The sequence below is a fragment of the Athene noctua genome, chromosome Z (assembly GCF_965140245.1).
Source record: "Athene noctua chromosome Z, bAthNoc1.hap1.1, whole genome shotgun sequence".
Classification (NCBI taxonomy): domain Eukaryota; kingdom Metazoa; phylum Chordata; class Aves; order Strigiformes; family Strigidae; genus Athene; species Athene noctua.
This window is the reverse complement of record NC_134077.1, coordinates 2,776,398-2,795,937: the sequence shown is the minus strand read 5'-3', so window position 1 is coordinate 2,795,937 and position 19,540 is coordinate 2,776,398. Positions and strand designations below refer to the sequence as shown.

General features: G+C 43.5%; 1 protein-coding gene across 1 annotated transcript in view; it reads left to right on the top strand.

The window, feature by feature from the left end:
• ME2 (malic enzyme 2) overlaps positions 1–19,540 on the top strand; it is a 37,489-nt gene that overhangs the window by 7,583 nt on the left and 10,366 nt on the right. Inside the window, exons 2-10 of the mRNA XM_074931299.1 lie at positions 227–360; positions 10,446–10,579; positions 12,015–12,164; positions 14,098–14,173; positions 14,923–15,084; positions 15,611–15,714; positions 16,059–16,168; positions 16,278–16,375; positions 19,393–19,506. Coding sequence (XP_074787400.1) covers positions 253–360; positions 10,446–10,579; positions 12,015–12,164; positions 14,098–14,173; positions 14,923–15,084; positions 15,611–15,714; positions 16,059–16,168; positions 16,278–16,375; positions 19,393–19,506 — 1,056 coding nt within the window. The 5' untranslated portion in view covers positions 227–252. The remainder of the gene's footprint in view (positions 1–226; positions 361–10,445; positions 10,580–12,014; positions 12,165–14,097; positions 14,174–14,922; positions 15,085–15,610; positions 15,715–16,058; positions 16,169–16,277; positions 16,376–19,392; positions 19,507–19,540) is intronic.

Below are 19,540 nucleotides of genomic sequence, written 5' to 3'. Positions count from 1 at the left end.
TCCCTGTATGTTCTCTCCACTCATTCATGCACTCTCGTTGTAAAGCCTTCCTTCTTTTTATCCCTCCTGGCAGCCACAAGGCAATTTTGGGTTGTTATCACCGTGTTTGAGCACAGAGTCTTATCTAGCATGTACGTATTTCTTTTACAACAGATGGCCTACAAATGTGAACATTAGTTCTACTGCCTCTGCATCTGAATTAATGATTTTCTTTTCTTCTTCCCAGGTGCCATAGAAAAAATAAAAATAAAAATGTTCTCCCGACTGCGAGTAGCTGCCACTCCCTGTGCCATGGCGTGTCGTGGTGCACATACAAAAGAAAAAGGCAAGCCACTGATGTTAAACCCCCGAACAAACAAGGTTGGTAGTGTGTGTGATCATCAAATATCTTATCTTCATCCGGTAATCGTCCAGTGGACCTTGTTCCAGGGTTAAACCACCTCCAGGAGGTGTACTGGGCCACAGCCAAACAAGAGTGCAACTGATGGAGGTGTCAGTGATCATTTCAAGTTTATGACACGGACATCTACGGTATAAGGACTTTAACATCACCTTCTGACACCGTGTTGGTGACACCCAGCTGGGTGGGAGTGTTGATCTGCTCGAGGGTGGGGAGGCTGCAGAGAGACCTGGCCAGGCTGGAGCCATGGGCTGAGCCCAACTGGGGGAGTTTCACTGAGGGCAAATGCCGGGGGCTGCCCTTGGGCCACAACAACCCCCAGCAGGGCTACAGGCCTGGGGAGGAGTGGCTGGAGAGCTGCCAGTCAGAGAGGGACTGGGGGGGTGAGAATGAGCCAGAGTGTGCCCAGGGGGCCAAGGAGGGCAATGGCATCCTGGCTTGTGTCAGCACTGGCGTGGCCAGCAGGGACAGGGAAGGGATCTGAGCCCTGGGCTCGGCACTGGGGAGGCCGCCCCTCGCTGAGGGGGTTCAGTGTTGGGCCCCTCACCCCAAAAAGGCCATTGAATGACTCGAGCGTGGCCAGAGAAGGGCAACGGAGCTGGGGCAGGGTCTGGAGCACAGGTCTGCTGGGGAGCGGCTGGGGGAACTGGGGGCTTCAGTCTGGAGAAGAGGAGGCTGAGGGGAGACCTCCTGGCCCTCTGCAACTCCCTGCCAGGAGGGGGCAGAGAGGGGGGATGAGTCTCTGGAGCCAAGGCCCCAGCGCCAGGCCCCGAGGGAATGGCCTCAAGCTGCCCAGGGCAGGGTCAGGCTGGCTCTGAGGAAGGATTTCTGTGCAGAAGGGGCTGTTGGGCGTTGGAATGGGCTGCCCAGGGCAGGGGGGAGTCCCCGGGATCCCTGGAGGGGTTGAAGAGTTGGGCTGAGCCAGCGCTGAGGGATCTGGGGGAGTTGGGAACGGTCAGGGGGAGGGTCATGGTTGGGCTGGAGGAGCTGCAAGGGCTTTTCCAACCCAGATGATTCTGAGATTTTGTGATTCTGCTTCTGTCAGCCTGCTCCTTCCCCTGCTTTGCTGTGGTTTACACAATCAGTACTGCTGCCTCCTTTTGCCACATGAAGAATCACTGATTCTTCCTGACTGTTGGTTTAGTTTTGGGGCTGGATGAACTGAAATAAAGTTTTAGAGAGTAACGACTCCTATTTCATAGCTTGCAAAAGTTAATGCTGAATTCAGTCTTGCTGGTGTCAGCCTCTCTGTCCTAGTCCTGGCTTTTTCCTGCAAGACTGAATTGGGACCGAGCCATATCAGTAAGAAACATCCCCGTGGAGATTCGGACAGAGAGCATCTAAAAATAAGCCTTGAATGGAGCGAGCTGGGAGGTAGAGACATTATGTTATTTCCATGTAGTGGGAGGAATTTCTCTGAAGAAAGTAGCTTTTTTTTTTTTTACCCCTCCAGAAAAAATTTCCTATTTTTTTTTCCTGTTCTCCACCTCCCCATCCCCAATCTCTTTTTTTTCCTACAGCAGTAGCAGCCTTCAGGAATATCGAAACAATGTGTAAACTAAAACTAGTGAGAAATTAGATAAGGGGTTTTGTTGGCTGGTCCAAGATGTTGAAAGTAGCCAGGAAAGGTGACAGATCTAGTGGCCTCTGACAGGGTATTTCATGAGCAATGGAGCTATGGAAGCTGGATTTGAATAGTTTTATCCTTTGTTTTTAATGTCTCTTCCCCATTAATGGCTTTTCTCCTCTTCCCTATTCTATCATTTTATTTTTCTCCCCCTTCTGTAATGCCTTATATTTCCCCTTCACTTTAAATTTCCTTCCCTTCCTTTTCTCCCCATGACCCTGACTCCTTCTCTCCCCCAGAGAGAAGCCCAATGCATAACCCCAAGCCTTTCTCTCAGCAGGACTAGGCTGGTTCTTCCCTCTGTGTGGCAAAAACTTTTTTTTTCTTTCTGATTTTCTTTGACCCTCTCTTTTTGTCAGAAGTTGGCCAGTGGGCTCCGAATATCTGGGGAGGCTGTCAGGGTAGGAACTACAAGCTGCATTTCCTTGTGTTCTCCCTGTAACTACAGGGAGAATTGCTCCAGTGTGTCTTTTGGCAAGTGTGACTCCTAAGTGTCCTGAAAAGAAAGAAGATGACACAATACAGACCTGCAGCCATGTTTCTTACTGTTTCTTGTACAGTATAGTTTCTCACGAGATGCCTTGATACTGCATGAATGCAGGTTGTGTATGGAGAGGGAAATGTAGAAGTTACTGGCTGACTGCAAAAGTAAAATTGGGATTGCTGTGTCAGGGAAGGAGAAAAGAGTGGACTGGTGTGATTTGTCAGGGTCAGATTATCTCGAGACTTTCCTGAGCTATAAACACTTTGACATGCCAGTAGCAATTATTTCAAGCCCTGTAAGCTTTTCCAAGGGCTGATTATGCAACAGTATTCAGAAACAAAAACAATAGGTCATTTCTTACTGTTTTTCTAGTGGTAATATCTTTCTAACCTCTTTTTTTTTTTTTTTTAAGCCTGGAGTTCTCTGGTGGACTGAGTATAATGCTGTATTTTTTATGATTTTTTTTTTTTTGGAGGAGGGAAGAGCAGAGAGCTGCTTATTAATAGCTGTTGTGTTTTGGTTTTGTGGTTGTTTTTTTTTTTTTAAATTTATTTTTGAGTATCTCCAAGAAATGATACTTGTGAGAGGGGAAAAAAACCTTTCCACATTTGTTTGGCTCTGTTTGGTGTTAAGGCTGACACCTGTATGAATGGATCTGTAAGCTAGTGAAGTGCTTCTGCTTGATATTGGATACTGTATCTGTACAGAAATGTATTTTGGAAATGCAGCAGAGAAATAAATGATTGACTAAATATGCAAAGTACTTTACCCTTTGTGTTTTTCTTGCCCACAGTGCCTCGTGCATATATATCATATACATACAGGCACAGATAAAGGGCTTTATCTCTCACTGGCAGCTTGTTGAGATCATCATTCCATGACTCGTGTTTTAGTTGTTTATGTTTAGTTTTTACAGTCCCTATCAAGTCTCCAGAATATTTGATCTCCTTTAATAAACGTTGGCCCTAAAAGAACTGCAGGATGGCAGCATCGCTAACAGAAAGCCATCCCCTCCCCTCGTGCAGATTAATCTGTTCTTGTTCTTTGCCACTGGAGCAGGTTTTTCTCTTACCATGTGTGGGTTTTTTTAATTTTCTTTCCCATTTCCCATCCTTACCTGTCTTTTGCAGGTGCATGCTACACCTATATCAACCGGTTTGGGTTTTTTTTGTCTGAAAGGTGGCTCAGAAAAGGTCATGGGCTATATCAGTAATGCCCTTGCTGTTGCAGCCAAACAATTGCAGAACATACTGTAACTCCATTGCTGGCATCCGTGGGTATTTACGATCTTCCATGATGTTTGATTTCTGCTCTGTGACAGGGATTCAAATTACAGTTGATTGGTTTCAGGACCTTTTATTCTGCTGGAGATCCCTGTTGTGCCAAGGCAGCATTTTAAGCTTGTTGGGTGCTTAGAACGCTGTTAGGGCAGTCTCATTTGTTTATTACTGGCAATTAAATTGTTATTTATATGGTGGTAATGCTTTGGATTCTCACTCAAGGGGCAGGATTTCTTCTTCCAGCACAGAACAGATGATGCATGAGGAGATGATCCCTGACCTTGGCGTAGAGTGGTATCAAGCAGGCTTTTATCTTCACTGGAAATATGTGACCTGTAACATTATTCCTATGTTGGCTTTTTGTGTGCTTGCAGCAAATTTGTGACTCGGAATAATTTGTGACACTTTCTGTATTTTAGTTGGTGATTTTTCTACCTTGTGCCATCAATTCTTGTTATTCTCTAAGCGTATTTTGTACAGTTGGTTCCTTTTTCTATTACTCTGTTCCTCAATATTGGTTGGTTCTTTCATTTTTTAATATCATTCTCCTGTATTGACAGTGCCCCTCAAATTTGTAGCTTCGGCAGATATCTTTAGGACGTTGCATTAACCACACACGTATTTGTACGTATGTATATGCCTGGGTATGTGTGCGTGGGAATACATTATAAATTAAAAAAAAAAAAAAAAATTCACTGATGGTGTCACAAGTGGCAGTTTAATCCCAGACTGATTCCTGAGGAACTGGCCCAGTGTCTGTCTTCCATATGTTCTCAGAATTTCTGTTTAGCAAGACCACTAATCACAGTTTCATCTGTATTAATTCCCAACTTTTTCAGCCCAATTTATTTTCACCTATGCCATACTGAATACTTCAGATACTCTGATATTACCTTTGTTTGAAGAATCAGTTTTCTTAACAAAGATGTAGGTGACCTCGCTGACTCCTGGCAAATATCCAAACACTTTGTTTCCAATACAGAGTAAAAACCAACCAAACAAAGAGCCAACCTAAAATTAAAGCTAGAAAATTAAAGCTAGTTGATCAGAATAAATAGGATAGGACAAGAGAATGTGAAGAAAGATTGTATGAACTTTAAGATCTAAAAGCAGGTTCTGCCTTTCCTCTTCCCCCGCCCTTTCTCACCTGGTCTTTGACACGTTTAATTTCATTTTAATATTTTTTTTTAGACTCTTGTCAGTTGGGTTGAGCAGCCAGGGTGTAGAATACCCAACGCCTTCCTGGGGAAACCAGGATAAACAGGATGTGGAGCCGTACTGCAAACGGTAATTGTCATGTTGCTCGGCGCTTGAAATACTACCAGCACTTTCTGATCAGTCGTGAAGAAAGATCCTAGAAGGCAGGAAACTGATAGAAACTGCTGGTTTCTTTGTGCACACACACACACACATCCCCAGCCCAAAAGTTTAATCTCCAGCCCAACTGGTTTGGAGATGCCAGGCTTGTTGGATGGAGGTTGCATGGCCGTGCCTCTGTAGCTTCTGCAGCTTTTCTCAGCTTCCTTGAGATCAGCATGATTTTCAAGGGAATTCAATGTGGAGAGATGGAGGTGTTTAATCTGTAACCAGCTTTTATCATCTGGCTGAAAAGGTGCTGTAAGTGCCAAAGGTGGTAGGTAGCATTGCACCTCATTTAACTTAGATCAGTTATTCTGCTCAGGGCTGGTGCACTGCGGGGATGGTGGGTGGAGAAAGGAAGGAAGCTCTCTTGGTTTTGAAACTGGTTTCTCTTTTTTTTTTTATTGCACAACTAATGCCATTAAAGGGAAACAAAAGCAATGGCGTCTGCTCAGTTAGAAAAACAGCAGGTTGATAAAATGTCTCTGAGGCGTTCAGTGATGCCATAGGGTGTAGATGAACCATCTCAGTCATCATGCTCACGATTTGTGATGTACCATACCCGTTGGTGGTTAGAAACAAACCCTAGAGAGGGCTGGATGACTTCCTCACTGGTGTATAAAGGCTTTCTGATCCTGACTTTTTCCCATTTTCTTCAGGGAAACTCTTTTAATTGAAGCTGCATCATTAATAAATGAGAGCTACTGCGGGTTAGCTAAGTCTGGTTCAGCAACCAAAGTGATTTATATCTGGTTTCACACAGAACAGAGGTGGTACAAGAGCTCGTGGCAGTTTTGCCTGCAGAGGGACTGAGGTCTTCAAAGGCTGGATAACCTGGGGAAGGTCTGAATCCTTTCACAGCTCAGCAGATGGCTGTGCTCAATCAGCCATGCCCTCCAGTGTATGTCCTGTGCTGGTTTGGGAAGAATAAAGATACGAAACAGAGTTTGAAAAAAATGAAGGAAGAAAAAAACTGAAAGGAGATTTCCATATGCTACACTGTTCTCATGAACACAGAGAAACTTTGAATCTCTGGTTGAGATAGCAGATACACCTTTGATTCGTATGAGTGAACTTTTTTAATTTGCAGGGGAGACGTTGTGCAACAGTGAACTTTGTGATTTAGCAAAAGGAAGCAGAGTTAAGAGAAGCAGCAGCCCACAATCCAATGTAAAATCTATTTTATAAATGTTTATGATGCTACTTCAAAGCCTCCTGTGTACTGCTGAATATAATAAGGACTAGAAGTTACATGAAAACCATTTGATTAAATCTGTGAAGTAGGCTAACTCATTTTCCAAACCAGTGGTGTGTTTGGATATATTTTGCATTTACATCTTTTTCAGGGGCTATGAATGGGTTATTTGTTGAAAACTCTACAGGTTTTCAGAATGCTTGAGTGTATCAGGTAAAAGTATCCCCTCCGATACAGATAATGCCTGCAAAACTTTGCAAGAGGGGGAAAAAATGATCACCACTAGTACTTCTCTGCTTAGAAACCTCTCAGTATTACTTACTCAGCGGTGCTATAAAAGTCACACTTGGAGGATTCAGGTCTCCCGTTCACCTTCATCCAAAGTTGGCAACTAGAATTTTTATATGCTGGTATTTATAGCACCACTCGCTTTGTGTAGTAGAGCCCAGTTGTTAGGGCTGAAGTGAGATCCCCGTCCCGGCTCGTTTGTGGATTAAAGGCACAGTGAGCTTGTCTTGACTAAAAAACTGTCAACGCTTCATTTTACTTGCCTTTTTTTTTTTTTTTTTTTTTTAAACCCCCATGGCAATATGTTGGTTTTGTTGCAAGAAATTTGTCCGTGAGTATTAATTAGTTTGTCTGTGGTCTTTGAAGTGTGCTGGGTTTTCTCCTAGATGTGTTCCCTGCTTTATTTTAGAAAGGACACCTTTTATTTTCTGAGCTGTAAGGAGGATTAAGGAAACTAATCTAAGTGTAAGTCAGTGAGTAACGCTCGGAGAAAGGGCACCTAGCCCTGTGGGTCAAAGGAAACCAAAAAGTGATCCCTTTTTGGGATCATTACAGTATTTAGACATTTAATCCTGGTGGAAACCAGAGGGAATTTGCCCCTTAAGTAGGTGCAGGGGTCTTAAGTGCCTTTGAGACCATCAGTCCTGCTGCTGCAAATTGCTGAGAGCGTCCCCAATTCACTGGGGCCTGATGGCTGGTTCTGGCAAACTGTACTGGGGTTTAGAAAAGGAGGGACAAGGTTAGGAAATTTGTAACACTGCAGCTCCTAGGCACGCTAGTTTAAGAAAAAAAAAAAAATTCTGTTTTGCGAGGTGCAACCGAGCTGCAATCCCAAATCCAAACCAGGAGGCAAGATGATGGTCATGGACCAAGATACTGAATGGGAATACAGCAAGTGTTGGAAGGGCTCTGGGTTTTTTATAGTGCTGCTCTGGACTAAACTTGTTCTGTCCTAGTTGGAACGAGGATTAAATTTCTGTATGGAGGCTGATGGCATTTGGGTTCCTGAGTTAGGCCTGGGCAAAAATTAAAGCGTTTTTTAATGCGTTTAAAATCTAATTTTCATGTAAATAAACAGCTGGAAGTACTTAGTACCACTTAAAGAATTCACTGTGTTTAATGTTACTGTAACTCCAGATACACTGAAAAACCAGGTTGCCTACAGACTGGAAAAAAACATGAATAAACTGAATAAAAATGGGTGGCTGTTCTGCTTGGTACTAACTTCAGGGCTCATTTGATATGATTAAGGATCCTGGTAGTTTAAGGTCACTGGGTTTGCTGTACAGGGAAATTAAGGCAAAGCCATGTCCCAGTGTCATGCTCATAGTGGAAATTAGAAATTAGGTAGATTTTAATTTTTTTTAGATTTTTTTAGATTTTAAGGGACTTGAGAGTTGCTGATGGGGAGGACGTAGGTTTTGCTAGTGAGATATTTCAGCCAGTTCAGTGTAAAATGTCAGTGTAGCCAGTATGGTACCACTCACTGAAGGGATTCTGGCCTTTGACATGCCTTAAACTAGTGACTTCAGTGGTTTTACTGGGCAGGGTTTATATATCGTCTGAAAAGAGACTAAGTTGTTTTTTGTTTTTCTTCTTAATATCATAAATCTTTCGGCATATTTTTGGTTTTGTAGTGCCTAAAGTAACAGTCAAAATATGACAGATGTTTACCAGCTGTACTCAGCTTTGTATCTTAAATTATCACTTGCACTACAAGTACAGTTTGTCTCGGGAAAGAGGTTGGTTTAAAAAGTTATAAACTGATGATGACAAATTAGAGGGTCATTAAGGAGAAAGGGAGGATAGCCCAGATGTGCGTTCGGAAGATGCATTTACATTCCTAGAGAATTTTTCAGTATTTCTCATGAAATATGCACGAGTGAAACTAAAGTAGATCCTTTGCAATATAGGAAAAAAAAAAAAAAAAAAGGATTCAATGTGTGTTCCTGGTGCTTTTTTCTCATGCCAGTGCTGCTGGCTGGTTGTTGTTCTCAGGGGAAAATTTGGATTCTTCAAATCAGTTCTCAGAAAAAATTATCACGTGGCTAAAGTGACTGTTACACCCAGCAAAAGACCAGCAACAAGAGTAAAAAAATTAAGGGATAAACCATCATTTGAAGACCAGATTGGAAGAATACTTGAGAATAACAATTATATGAGGAAAGAAAACAATGCTTTGTGGATGACTCGCAGATAGTAGGAAAAGGATAAATTGAGTGCAGTATTTAAGGTCAAATCTACCATATGGAAGGTTGTCAGAAATCCAAAGCATTGATCCAGTTTAGGGTTAAACACATTTTTTTTTGGCAAGAAAATATTTGCGAGTATTTTTTGCAAAACGGCAGGGTTTTGGTTTTGTTCATTTTTTTCTTGCTAACTCTTGAAATATTTGATTACTTGAGAACATATTCTAGAATTAGTACAGAAAAACAGGTGAACTGCTCAAATCAGCGTAGTCGAAACAACTGTGATTTCAATAAGCAAAGAGAAATATTATGCAAAAATATTAATTATGGTTTTTCCTAAGGAATAGTTACATTCGTTGTAAACCCTTCGAGTGTGGGAAAATATTAAATTTTTTCTTGTGGTTTTTCCAACTGCAGGAGGAATTCGGAGTGTAATTACAAGGGATAAAACAAACCTTATAAAGAGTTTTTAAACCTTTTTGTTTTTTCACTTGGCAGTAAGAATTGGCTTCCAGCGTGAGGAAATCTGAGAAAATATGCTCTTGTTTTTTAATCTAGCTGCTTTAGTAAACAAAGGAAATGTTGTTTGTGAGCAGAACTCATGTTTCTTGTTTCCATCTCTTTCAGAACGTTACAGCTAATAGACCTTTCCCTTTCCAATTCTGTTTTTGCTTACAAATTGAGGCACAGCCTTGGCCCAACAAAGGCATTCCTGCCTTTTCAGCTCCTGCATTCCCAAATATTGATTTGATCGTTCACTGCACTGACCCAGTTGGATAAACTGAAATAAGGAAAGTTTATCAGTGCTGGTTTGGAAGTAGCAAACTTCAAGTTAAGTTGCTCAGAGCAGATTGTTCTGTGTACTAAGTGAAAAGGCAGTTTTATTGAATGTTATTGTTAAATAATTCAACTTACTATTTAAATGACAATAACTAAAATTCTTCATCCACCTTGAAACAGAGAAGAATGGAAGTGGTGGACTATTTTTTCAGTTTAACTCTCCTGGAAACTTAATTTGTTACAAGTGAGGCTTTTTAGTAGTAGACAACTACAGTTGGAGATGAATAGGTTAGCTCTATCCCTAAGTAAAAAATGAAGGATTTGGGTTGAATTGTGATCTCAACAGAAACATTAGGGTGGTTCAGTAACTTTGGCATGTGGTTGAATTACTGAAAATTTGCAGAGAAAAGCAGCAAACGGAGCGATTAATACAAAACTCTGAGGACTAAATGTTACTGTCTGTGATTGTAGGGCCCAGACTGGGTGACCACATGTTCTTGGTCCACTTTATGTGCCTGTGAAACAATTCAAGAAACAGCTGTTAGTTCAGTTTTAAACCTTAGCCTGTCTGTGGGGGGATCTTTTAGTTGTTCTCCAGATTCACAGAGAAAAATGAAAAGGTGGCAAAAGGCGTGAGGACTCGGAGATGGGGAAAAGCAGTGGACAAAAGGGAGACCCACAAAGGATGAGGAAAACCCCAGCAGAGGCAAATATATCCAAACCCTGCCCGCTGTGACAGCTGCCGTGAGAAAAGGATGCAGTGGGTAGTCAGAAATGGCAAATAGATTGTAAACAGAAATGCTCGAGGAAGAACTAATTATTTCTCACCTCTCTTCTTTTCAGGGCATGGCATTTACATTACATGAACGACAAATGCTTGGGTTGCAAGGACTTCTACCTCCTAAAATAGAGACACAGGACATTCAAGCCTTACGTTTCCATAAGAATTTGGCAAAAATGACTGACCCCTTGGAAAAGTAAGCGCTCCTCTGGCCTTGTTGTGTCACGCAAGTAACTGGAAATTGCTGTAAAATATTGCACAGGGATAACCAAACAATGTTTCTGTGCCTCCACTGGGTTTTTCAGTTGTTGGTTATTTTTATTTTTGCCCAGAAAACTGCTTTCAACAATCATCCATTCATCATGTGGCTGAATGAGGTTGGGGAGCCTTTTTTTTTTTTTTTTTTTTTTTTTAATATTCCATAGTCATATGGTAAGGAAAATGAATGTGCACAAATTAGGCAGTAAGAAAGCTGCAAACCTTGCTGCAATATGTAACGCGCATTTCTGTAATATTCTGTAAGATTGAAGTGGCAGGTTGTTAGAGGACAGAACTCTTGAGGGAGAGGAGGGGGCAGCTAGCCCATGCTAGAATGAAGATAAATTGAGGGTTTGATGATTAGGTATGAAAAACCGTGTTTATCACATACAGTAGTTCCTGCTAGAAAGGAATTACAGGGTTAGAATTTTGAGTCTCATAATGTGTAATTTTTTTATATAATTTTTTTGTTGTTGTTTAGCCCACTGGTTTGATAAAAGAAATGTGGAGGATTTTGATTTGGTTTTTTTTTTTTTTTTAGACTGGCATGTTTTTAGCATCCCGGTAGAATTTTCATCTAAGCCTGTGTATATCTGCACGTAAAAATAGGCTGTCTCCTAAAGGCAAGAGGAACACTGGAATGGTTTGAAGCTTACTGGACCACATCAAAACCCTTTTGTTCTCATGAAAACTGAAAGATGACTTTTAAATCCACATCATGGCACTTGCTGATCTGCAACAGTCATGTCAGACGTATTGGCAAAGTGCCTGGCTGGTATAGCCTAAGATGAGCCACTAATTCATTGTCTTGATGTTGTTGGGTCAGCAAGACCGAATATAAATTGATATATGGTAGATTGTAGGTAAATTTGCAAAAATGCAGGTTTAATTTACACACCTAGGCAAGTCCATAAATGAACTTTCTGTTAGGAGTTAATTTGGTTTACAACTGTGTTAAACATTAGGATTAACAAGACCTTACTATCAATATCTTACTTTCGGGGGATGAAAAATTCTTTCACTGATAATTTATTATTTTTTTTTTAACAGTAATGAGACTCCCAGCTGCATCCTGTAATCAATCCATGGGTTATCTTTTATCCCAATGCACATTTGCACATGAACTTGTTAGCATGCATGGTGTGTCAGTATTTTTATTTCAGCTTTTTAGTACTGCTGCTCTCTCTTTTCCAACTTTTGTTAATTGCTCAAAGCCCGACTCAGGTGGAAGCAGGAATTCCATGGAGAATTATTACATGGAGAATTATTTGGGTTGGCTTTGACATTTTTCACGGTGTTTTAAATAAGCATAAATGTGAAACAATAAGTGGGTTTTTTTGTTGTGTTTTTTTTTTTCTTTTGCTTAATTTCAGGTATATTTACATAATGGGAATCCAAGAGAGAAATGAAAAATTATTCTACAGGGTGTTACAAGATGATATTGAGCGCTTAATGCCGATTGTATACACACCAACAGTAGGCCTTGCCTGCTCCCAGTATGGACACATCTTCAGGAGACCAAAGTAAGAACAATAGATAAATATTGCTGCTACTCTTATTATATTTTTTTCCGTATACTTGCCTGAGGTTTGGAAAGGTTTTATTTCATTTTCATTTGGATTCAGCTACACAAGACTCGGTGCCAGTTCAGGGGCAGTAAAAGTCCATTAGATAATATCTCAAGACCCAGTTTATATTGGAAAACACAACATTTGAAAACAGAAGTGGTGATGTGGCACGTAAATACCACACATGCAGGGCTTCAGCCTCATTTCCAGCTCTTCCTAGATGCCATGCAGCTCTTTAATTCCGAGGAGAGTGCTGTGGCTCTCTCCAGCTCTCAGAACCACATCTGAGAGTCTGAGGATCTGTATCGGGACGGAGCATTCGGAGGAAATTTCTGGAGATCATTAAAGCTTTGATACTAGGTGTCAGCTGTCAGTTATTCTGCCACAGCTTGGCTGGGATCTGGTTTGGCTTCAGCAGTGACTTCAGAACAACCGTTCTGGTTATTAGTTTCGTGTGGAGGACACCAGTTCAGACTGGCAGTCATTTCAGCTCATTTCCAGAGTGCTCTCAATGCAATTCAGCGTATTTCTAGAGCTCTCTCACTTGAAGGCTTGAGTGCTGTGTGGAGGAAGGGCTAATGCTTCGCTGCTGTGAGGACTCGGCTGTGTAGTGCAGCTGCTGTGATGAAGACAGTAAGAAACTCATGATTTTGCTCCTGATCTGGGGCAGGGGATGTGAAAGAAACTGGGGTTGTTCAGTCTGGAGAAGAGGAGGCTGAGGGGAGACCTCCTGGCCCTCTGCAACTCCCTGCCAGGAGGGGGCAGAGAGGGGGGATGAGTCTCTGGAGCCAAGGAGCCAGCGCCAGGCCCCGAGGGAATGGCCTCCAGCTGCCCAGGGCAGGGTCAGGCTGGCTCTGAGGAAGGATTTCTGTGCAGAAGGGGCTGTTGGGCGTTGGAATGGGCTGCCCAGGGCAGGGGGGAGTCCCCGGGATCCCTGGAGGGGTTGAAGAGTCGGGCTGAGCCAGCGCTGAGGGATCTGGGGGAGTTGGGAACGGTCAGGGGGAGGGTCATGGTTGGGCTGGAGGAGCTGCAAGGGCTTTTCCAACCCAGATGATTCTGGGATTCTGTAAAGATGAACTCTTAGTTCTAACAGGCTTTCTTTCCTCTTCCACGTCTCCATATGTATTATAGACCAGTTTGAAAAGTGTCCCTCTCTACAAGTTGTCTGTACAAGGAACAGCAGCATGGCCTGGAACTCAGGTTGTGCCCCTTTCTTCCCAAGAAGCAGCACTTTCCAAGTGTTGGGAATTTACCTGTTCCCACCTTTGCGGAATCTTTCACGCCCCCTTTCCTCCTAACAACTGCTCTTGCTTGAGCATAAGAAATACAGACATTTCTCTTCATCTTTGCTCTTTCCTGCTCCTTTGCTCCCCTCCCATGTTCCCGTGGAGGAGCACTCAGCAGTGGGAAACACTGTTCTCCTCCTGGTCTTGGAGAAGACAGTATGTTCAGTCCCGGTCTTTTTCTTCCATTTCTTTTCCCTCCCCTCCCCTTGTGTAATGTGATGAACGGAGACTCACTAAGGTAAAGCCAGGCTTAAGATCATGTTCCCTTTCTCATACCCTTACAGGGGAGCATAGATCCTGTCGTGTCAGACGTTAACACCAGAGGTGTTTTGCCCTAGAGGAGTATTAAAGGTGAATTATCTGCAGTAGTGTAAAACCCACGTAGCATCCCGAAAAGTATTTTCTCTGGGTTCTTATTTTAAAGTGTCTAAGCAGCCAAATAAACTTGTGTATTAGAAATTGTCCTTCGGGTGATTCATAGCAGTGATTGCAGCGCTTTAAATTTTAAGGAAATTGTGCTGTTTGACATTTCGTTTTCCAAAGCAAGGTGAAATTTCTAATTGCCACCTACAAAATATATCTGCTTTGTTTTCTTCTTTCAGAGGATTATTTATTTCTATCTCAGACAGAGGCCATATAAGGTCAATTGTGAACAACTGGCCAGAGAATGACGTTAAGGTACTACCACTGTATAATTTTGAAATTTTTTTTTTTTTTCTGGTTGTTATTTAATCTCAATTGAGCTTTTTAAGATTTGTTAGTATTTGATGGAAATGTAAAGACTAAATAATTCATCCTTAGCTATTTGGTGATGATGGTGAAATACAGCCAATGAAGATGTCTATTTTGAAGAACGGTGTTTTATCCTATTTATGGTTTGAGTAAACAGTGATGATGCAAACTATTCTTGCCAAACTTTTAGTTTTACTTCATAAATCCACCTTTTGGAAAGGTATTGGGGGATGCACCTCTGTTATGTAGCAGTAGGAGAGAGGATCTTGTCCTCAGATTAGGACACAGATGTGTTAGTTGGGAGGCCCAGATTTTGCCATTAAATCCAGTCTGACCCACTTGGGTTGAGAACCACAAGGGGAGATGAGGTGTATGATACTTATACAAACTTTTTCATGTCTGGGTTTACAAGTGGGAACCATAAACCCAAGTTACAAGCTGCAGTTCCACACGACAGCTTGGATCCTTCCCACTTAGCTTTCAAGGGTCTGGGCAGTGGATTTCAGCAAAGGAGCACAGCAGATTCTAACATTAAACATTATTGCTTCAAGTAAAATATTCCTTGTCACCCATTCTTTGTTTGACTATGCAAACATACTTGAATTTTTGCCTGGAAATAAAACCCACAACTGCTATTACTCTAAACTTTATAAATTTCAGTGATCATATATCATTTCACCTGCTTTTGTTTTCAGGCTGTTGTCGTCACTGATGGAGAAAGAATATTGGGTCTTGGAGACCTGGGTGTGTATGGGATGGGAATTCCAGTAGGAAAACTGTGTTTGTATACAGCCTGTGCAGGAATACATCCAGATAAATGCTTGCCTGTGTGCATCGACGTTGGAACTGATAATACCGTGAGTTTGACTGAACTTTGCCTGCCATAAATTATCCCTGTGAAAAGTATTTATGTAGGAGTATTTAGTACTATTAGAGAAGATTTCTGTTTGAGCACTTATTTAAGATAAAACCAAATATTTTATGGAAGGGTAAACGATTTAGAATTCACTCTACAGTCACATATGAGTGATGGACAAACGCCAGTTAATTTGTCAGTGAAATGGTGCATTTGGAAGTAATTTGAATGCTGGAACACTGTAATATAGACAGTCAGGTTGACCTGACTTTAAGAAGCTGGAAATGTGAATCAGATTTATTAAAGCAGTTTATTGTTCACAGTATTGATTTGTTCCATTTTAAAAGCAGCCATCAGCAACCTCAAGTGCCAGCTGAAATTACTGAACATTGCTATAGACTGGAGGCAGTTACAGTGGCTGTATAAATGCAGTACCTTCGGTGTGAAGTGTGTTACTGTGAACTCTGGAAAGTGTGTATTGAGGAAGTGATTCATCCTGCTGCTGTCTCTGATTTATTCTTTTTCAGACACTCTTAAAAGATCCATTTTATATGGGCCTATACCAAAAGAGGGATCGCTCACAGGTCTATGATGACCTAATTGATGAATTTATGGAAGCCATTACAGACAGGTATGACACTGAATATTCTCTATGGAAGTATGGCCAAAACTGCTGGCAAAAACCCCACGTAACACACTGTCCTTGAAACAGTCATTTAAAGAATAAAGACAGGACCAGAACTTAAGAGACGTGGCTGTATTTCTGGCTCTGGAGTGATTTTCTCCGTCACCTGCAACATGCTGCTTGTAGTTGTCTGTTAAATATACACAGAACAGAGATGGAACTGTTTTAAGCAGTGAGAGGCCTGAGGGCATCCTCTTCCCAAAGATAAGTGATTACCTGCAGAATTTGTCTTAAAAGCATGGTATTTTCTTTATGGGTTTAGTGATAGGAATATTTACCCTGTTCTGTAGGTATGGCCAGAACACACTTATCCAATTTGAAGACTTTGGAAACCACAACGCTTTTCGGTTTTTAAGAAAATACAGAGAGAAATATTGTACTTTCAATGATGATATTCAAGGTATGCCCGTTGTTTATGTTCCTTAATGTATATGCAGGAACTTCGCCTAAACTGATAATCTGCCACGTAGATCTGTTCAGCTCACTTAAGATTTGTACTGCTTTTACAGGGACAGCTTCAGTGGCCTTGGCAGGACTGCTGGCAGCACAGAAGGCCACGGGTAGACCACTTGCAGAGCAGAAAGTGCTGTTCCTTGGAGCAGGAGAGGTGAGTTCTCTTCCAAGCTCTAGAACAACAAGAGATTTAACTGTATATTTTCTGGTTCGGTGGGATTTGAGGAGATTAAGCAGCTGAACGTGAGCCAGCGTGTGCCCGGGTGGGCAAGAAAGCCAACGGCATCCTGGCTTGTGTCAGCACTGGTGTGAGCAGCAGGAGCAGGGAGGTGACAGTCCCCCTGTGCTCGGCACTGGTGAGGCCACACCTGGAGCGTTGTGTCCAGGTCTGGGCACCTCAATCCCAGAGAGATCTGGAGGGGCTGGAGCGAGGGCAGAGGAGGGCAACGAGGCTGGGGAAGGGCTGGAGAATCAATCCTGTGAGGAGGCAGGGAAGGAGCTGGGAGTGTTCAGTGTGAGGAGGAGGAGGCTGAGGGGAGCCCTCATCCCTCTCTGCAGCTCCTGACAGGACATTGCAGAGAGGCTGGGGCTGGGCTCTGCTCCCAGGGGATCAGGGACAGGACAAGAGGGAACGGCTGGAAACTGCCCCAGGGGAGGGTCAGGCTGGGCAGGAGGAGAAAATGTTTCCCAGCAAGAGTGGTCCGAGAGTGGCACAGGCTGCCCAGGGAGGGGGGAGTCCCCATCCCTGGGGGGGTTTCAGGGCCGTTGGGATGAGCTGTGGGGGATGTGGGGTAGGGGAGAACTTTGTAGAGTCGGGCTGAGGGTTGGACTCGATGATCCCGAGGGGCTTTTCCAACCTGAAGGATTCTGGGATTCACATTCTCTGAATTCTGTGGCTGAACTTTTTATATAAGGCCAGCTGAAATACATTGACATAAGGGACTAGCTGCTTAAAGATAATTATTTGAAAATTGTTTAACTTTTGCAAGGATTCAGGTTTTTCACTTCCTTACACAGACTTGAAAAAAAGCATCAGGGCCTTGTGTGTAGTTGAAGGGGAATTTACCAAAAAAATTACAATTAAGTAAGAAAGAGGGTAAGAACATCCTGTTAATTTTTATAACACTGGAGAGAAGTACACAGTGGTTTTCTTTTCAAGTTAAAGTGGCTGTTTGCAGTGGACAGTAGTTATTTACAGGGACAGCAGTGTCAGGACCAGCACTGTACTTCTGAGTGTATCAGCAAAATTGCTTCTGTGGTGCTGACAAAATAACTGAATTAGCTGAAAATTTCTCCAGCGGGGGAAGGTCCTGATTGCAGTAATTGGCCAGTGCTGTGTTGTTGCTGGAGCACTGAGCCCTGCTCTGCACTTCCCTCTCTGTTATTTCTTCTGCCAGCCTGAGCAGCTTGTGCAGGGAGCCAAGGAAAGGGACGTGGAGGGAAACACTGTCAGCATCTACCTTCTGCCCTCTGCCTGCAAGGCCTTTATCGCAGGGAGAGGTTTGGAAAGTGTTTTGGTGATTAAGGATACTGATTAAACTCGGACAGCAGAGTGACAAGAGTAGGAGTATTTTACTGGGGATAATTAAATAATGTAACGGAGTAATACAGGAAACATGCAGTAAGAAAAGGCAGAGTAGTGCACTGAAACAAACAGGGAAATACAGGGTAATGCATCAAATCATTGCTACGTGAGAGAGGGAACAGCGGTTAAGAAAGATCCATCACCCCTTGCCCCCGTTACCATCACCCAGACCCGCAGTCACTGGGCAGCCCCGGTTGCACCAGGATTTGTTGAGCCTTTCCTGGCAAGTGGGAAGTCCCACGCGGTGTGTCCACCCGCGGCTGAGGCAGCCAAAGTCGCTGTGAGCGGGTCCAGCCTTACGTACCCCAAAATCAGCAAGTCAGAATAGCTGGCACCTTTGTTTTGAGTGGGAACATCTGGTTTCATCCTCCTGTTGGATTCCACCCAAAGCCTGGCCAGGGCTCGGGGGGCAGAACCAAGGGAGGGTCTAACGAGGCCAAACACTTGGGTTCCAGCCTTGAGCAAGGCTACACAAGGGAGGTTGGACACAGTCTCTCAGCATTTCATCCTCACTGCTGATTATATTCTGTCCGAGCGGCACCTTTCATTAATGAGCATACCCAGTTCACTAATGACTACACACTAAGTTAGGAGCTGCGGCTCGGGGCCTGTTGTTGAGGCTTCAACACTTCAACACTTGGGCACTTCTTACATCAGCACAGGTGGTTTGTTATAACCCAGCACAATCCCTACTAGCACAGTGGTTATCAGTTATAAAATAGACAGGATTCATCTAGAGGTCAACTCTAGCTTGGGCCTGTTGTCCAAGCCTTAGCACTTCGGAAGGCAGTTGGGCAGAAAACAGTACACCATGGTTTCTTGACAGGAGGGCTGCAGCACAGATTTGTTCATATTGTCTAGTTGTGGCTGCTGAAGTGGTACAGGCATGGGGGTACAGTAGCCACAAAAGCTGCCTGCTCTCTTTCGCTCACCCCAAAAAGGCCATTGAATGACTCGAGCGTGGCCAGAGAAGGGCAACGGAGCTGGGGCAGGGTCTGGAGCACAGGTCTGCTGGGGAGCGGCTGGGGGAACTGGGGGGGTTCAGTCTGGAGAAGAGGAGGCTGAGGGGAGACCTCCTGGCCCTCTGCAACTCCCTGCCAGGAGGGGGCAGAGAGGGGGGATGAGTCTCTGGAGCCAAGGAGCCAGCGCCAGGCCCCGAGGGAATGGCCTCAAGCTGCCCAGGGCAGGGTCAGGCTGGCTCTGAGGAAGGATTTCTGTGCAGAAGGGGCTGTTGGGCGTTGGAATGGGCTGCCCAGGGCAGGGGGGAGTCCCCGGGATCCCTGGAGGGGTTGAAGAGTCGGGCTGAGCCAGCGCTGAGGGATCTGGGGGAGTTGGGAACGGTCAGGGGGAGGGTCATGGTTGGGCTGGAGGAGCTGCAAGGGCTTTTCCAGCCCAGATGATTCTGGGATCCTGTGAAGATGTGACATTGTTGATCCCAGGAGTCTGCCCCCATCAAGGCAAACACTGCTTGTGTTTCAGAGCTGGCTTACTAAACAGTTTTTGTGGGGTTCTTGAACAGGGTGGTGTTTGTGGTGATGGACCTCTTTTGTGACTTGTTAAAATTCAAAATTCCTTTTACCCACAAGGCCGCCCTGGGAATTGCAAACCTCATCGTTATGGCTATGATGGAAAGCGGTGTTTCTGCTGAGGAAGCCTACAGGAGAATATGGATGTTTGACAAATATGGTTTACTAATTCAGGTAGGGGTGCACCCATCCTTGAAATATCACAGCA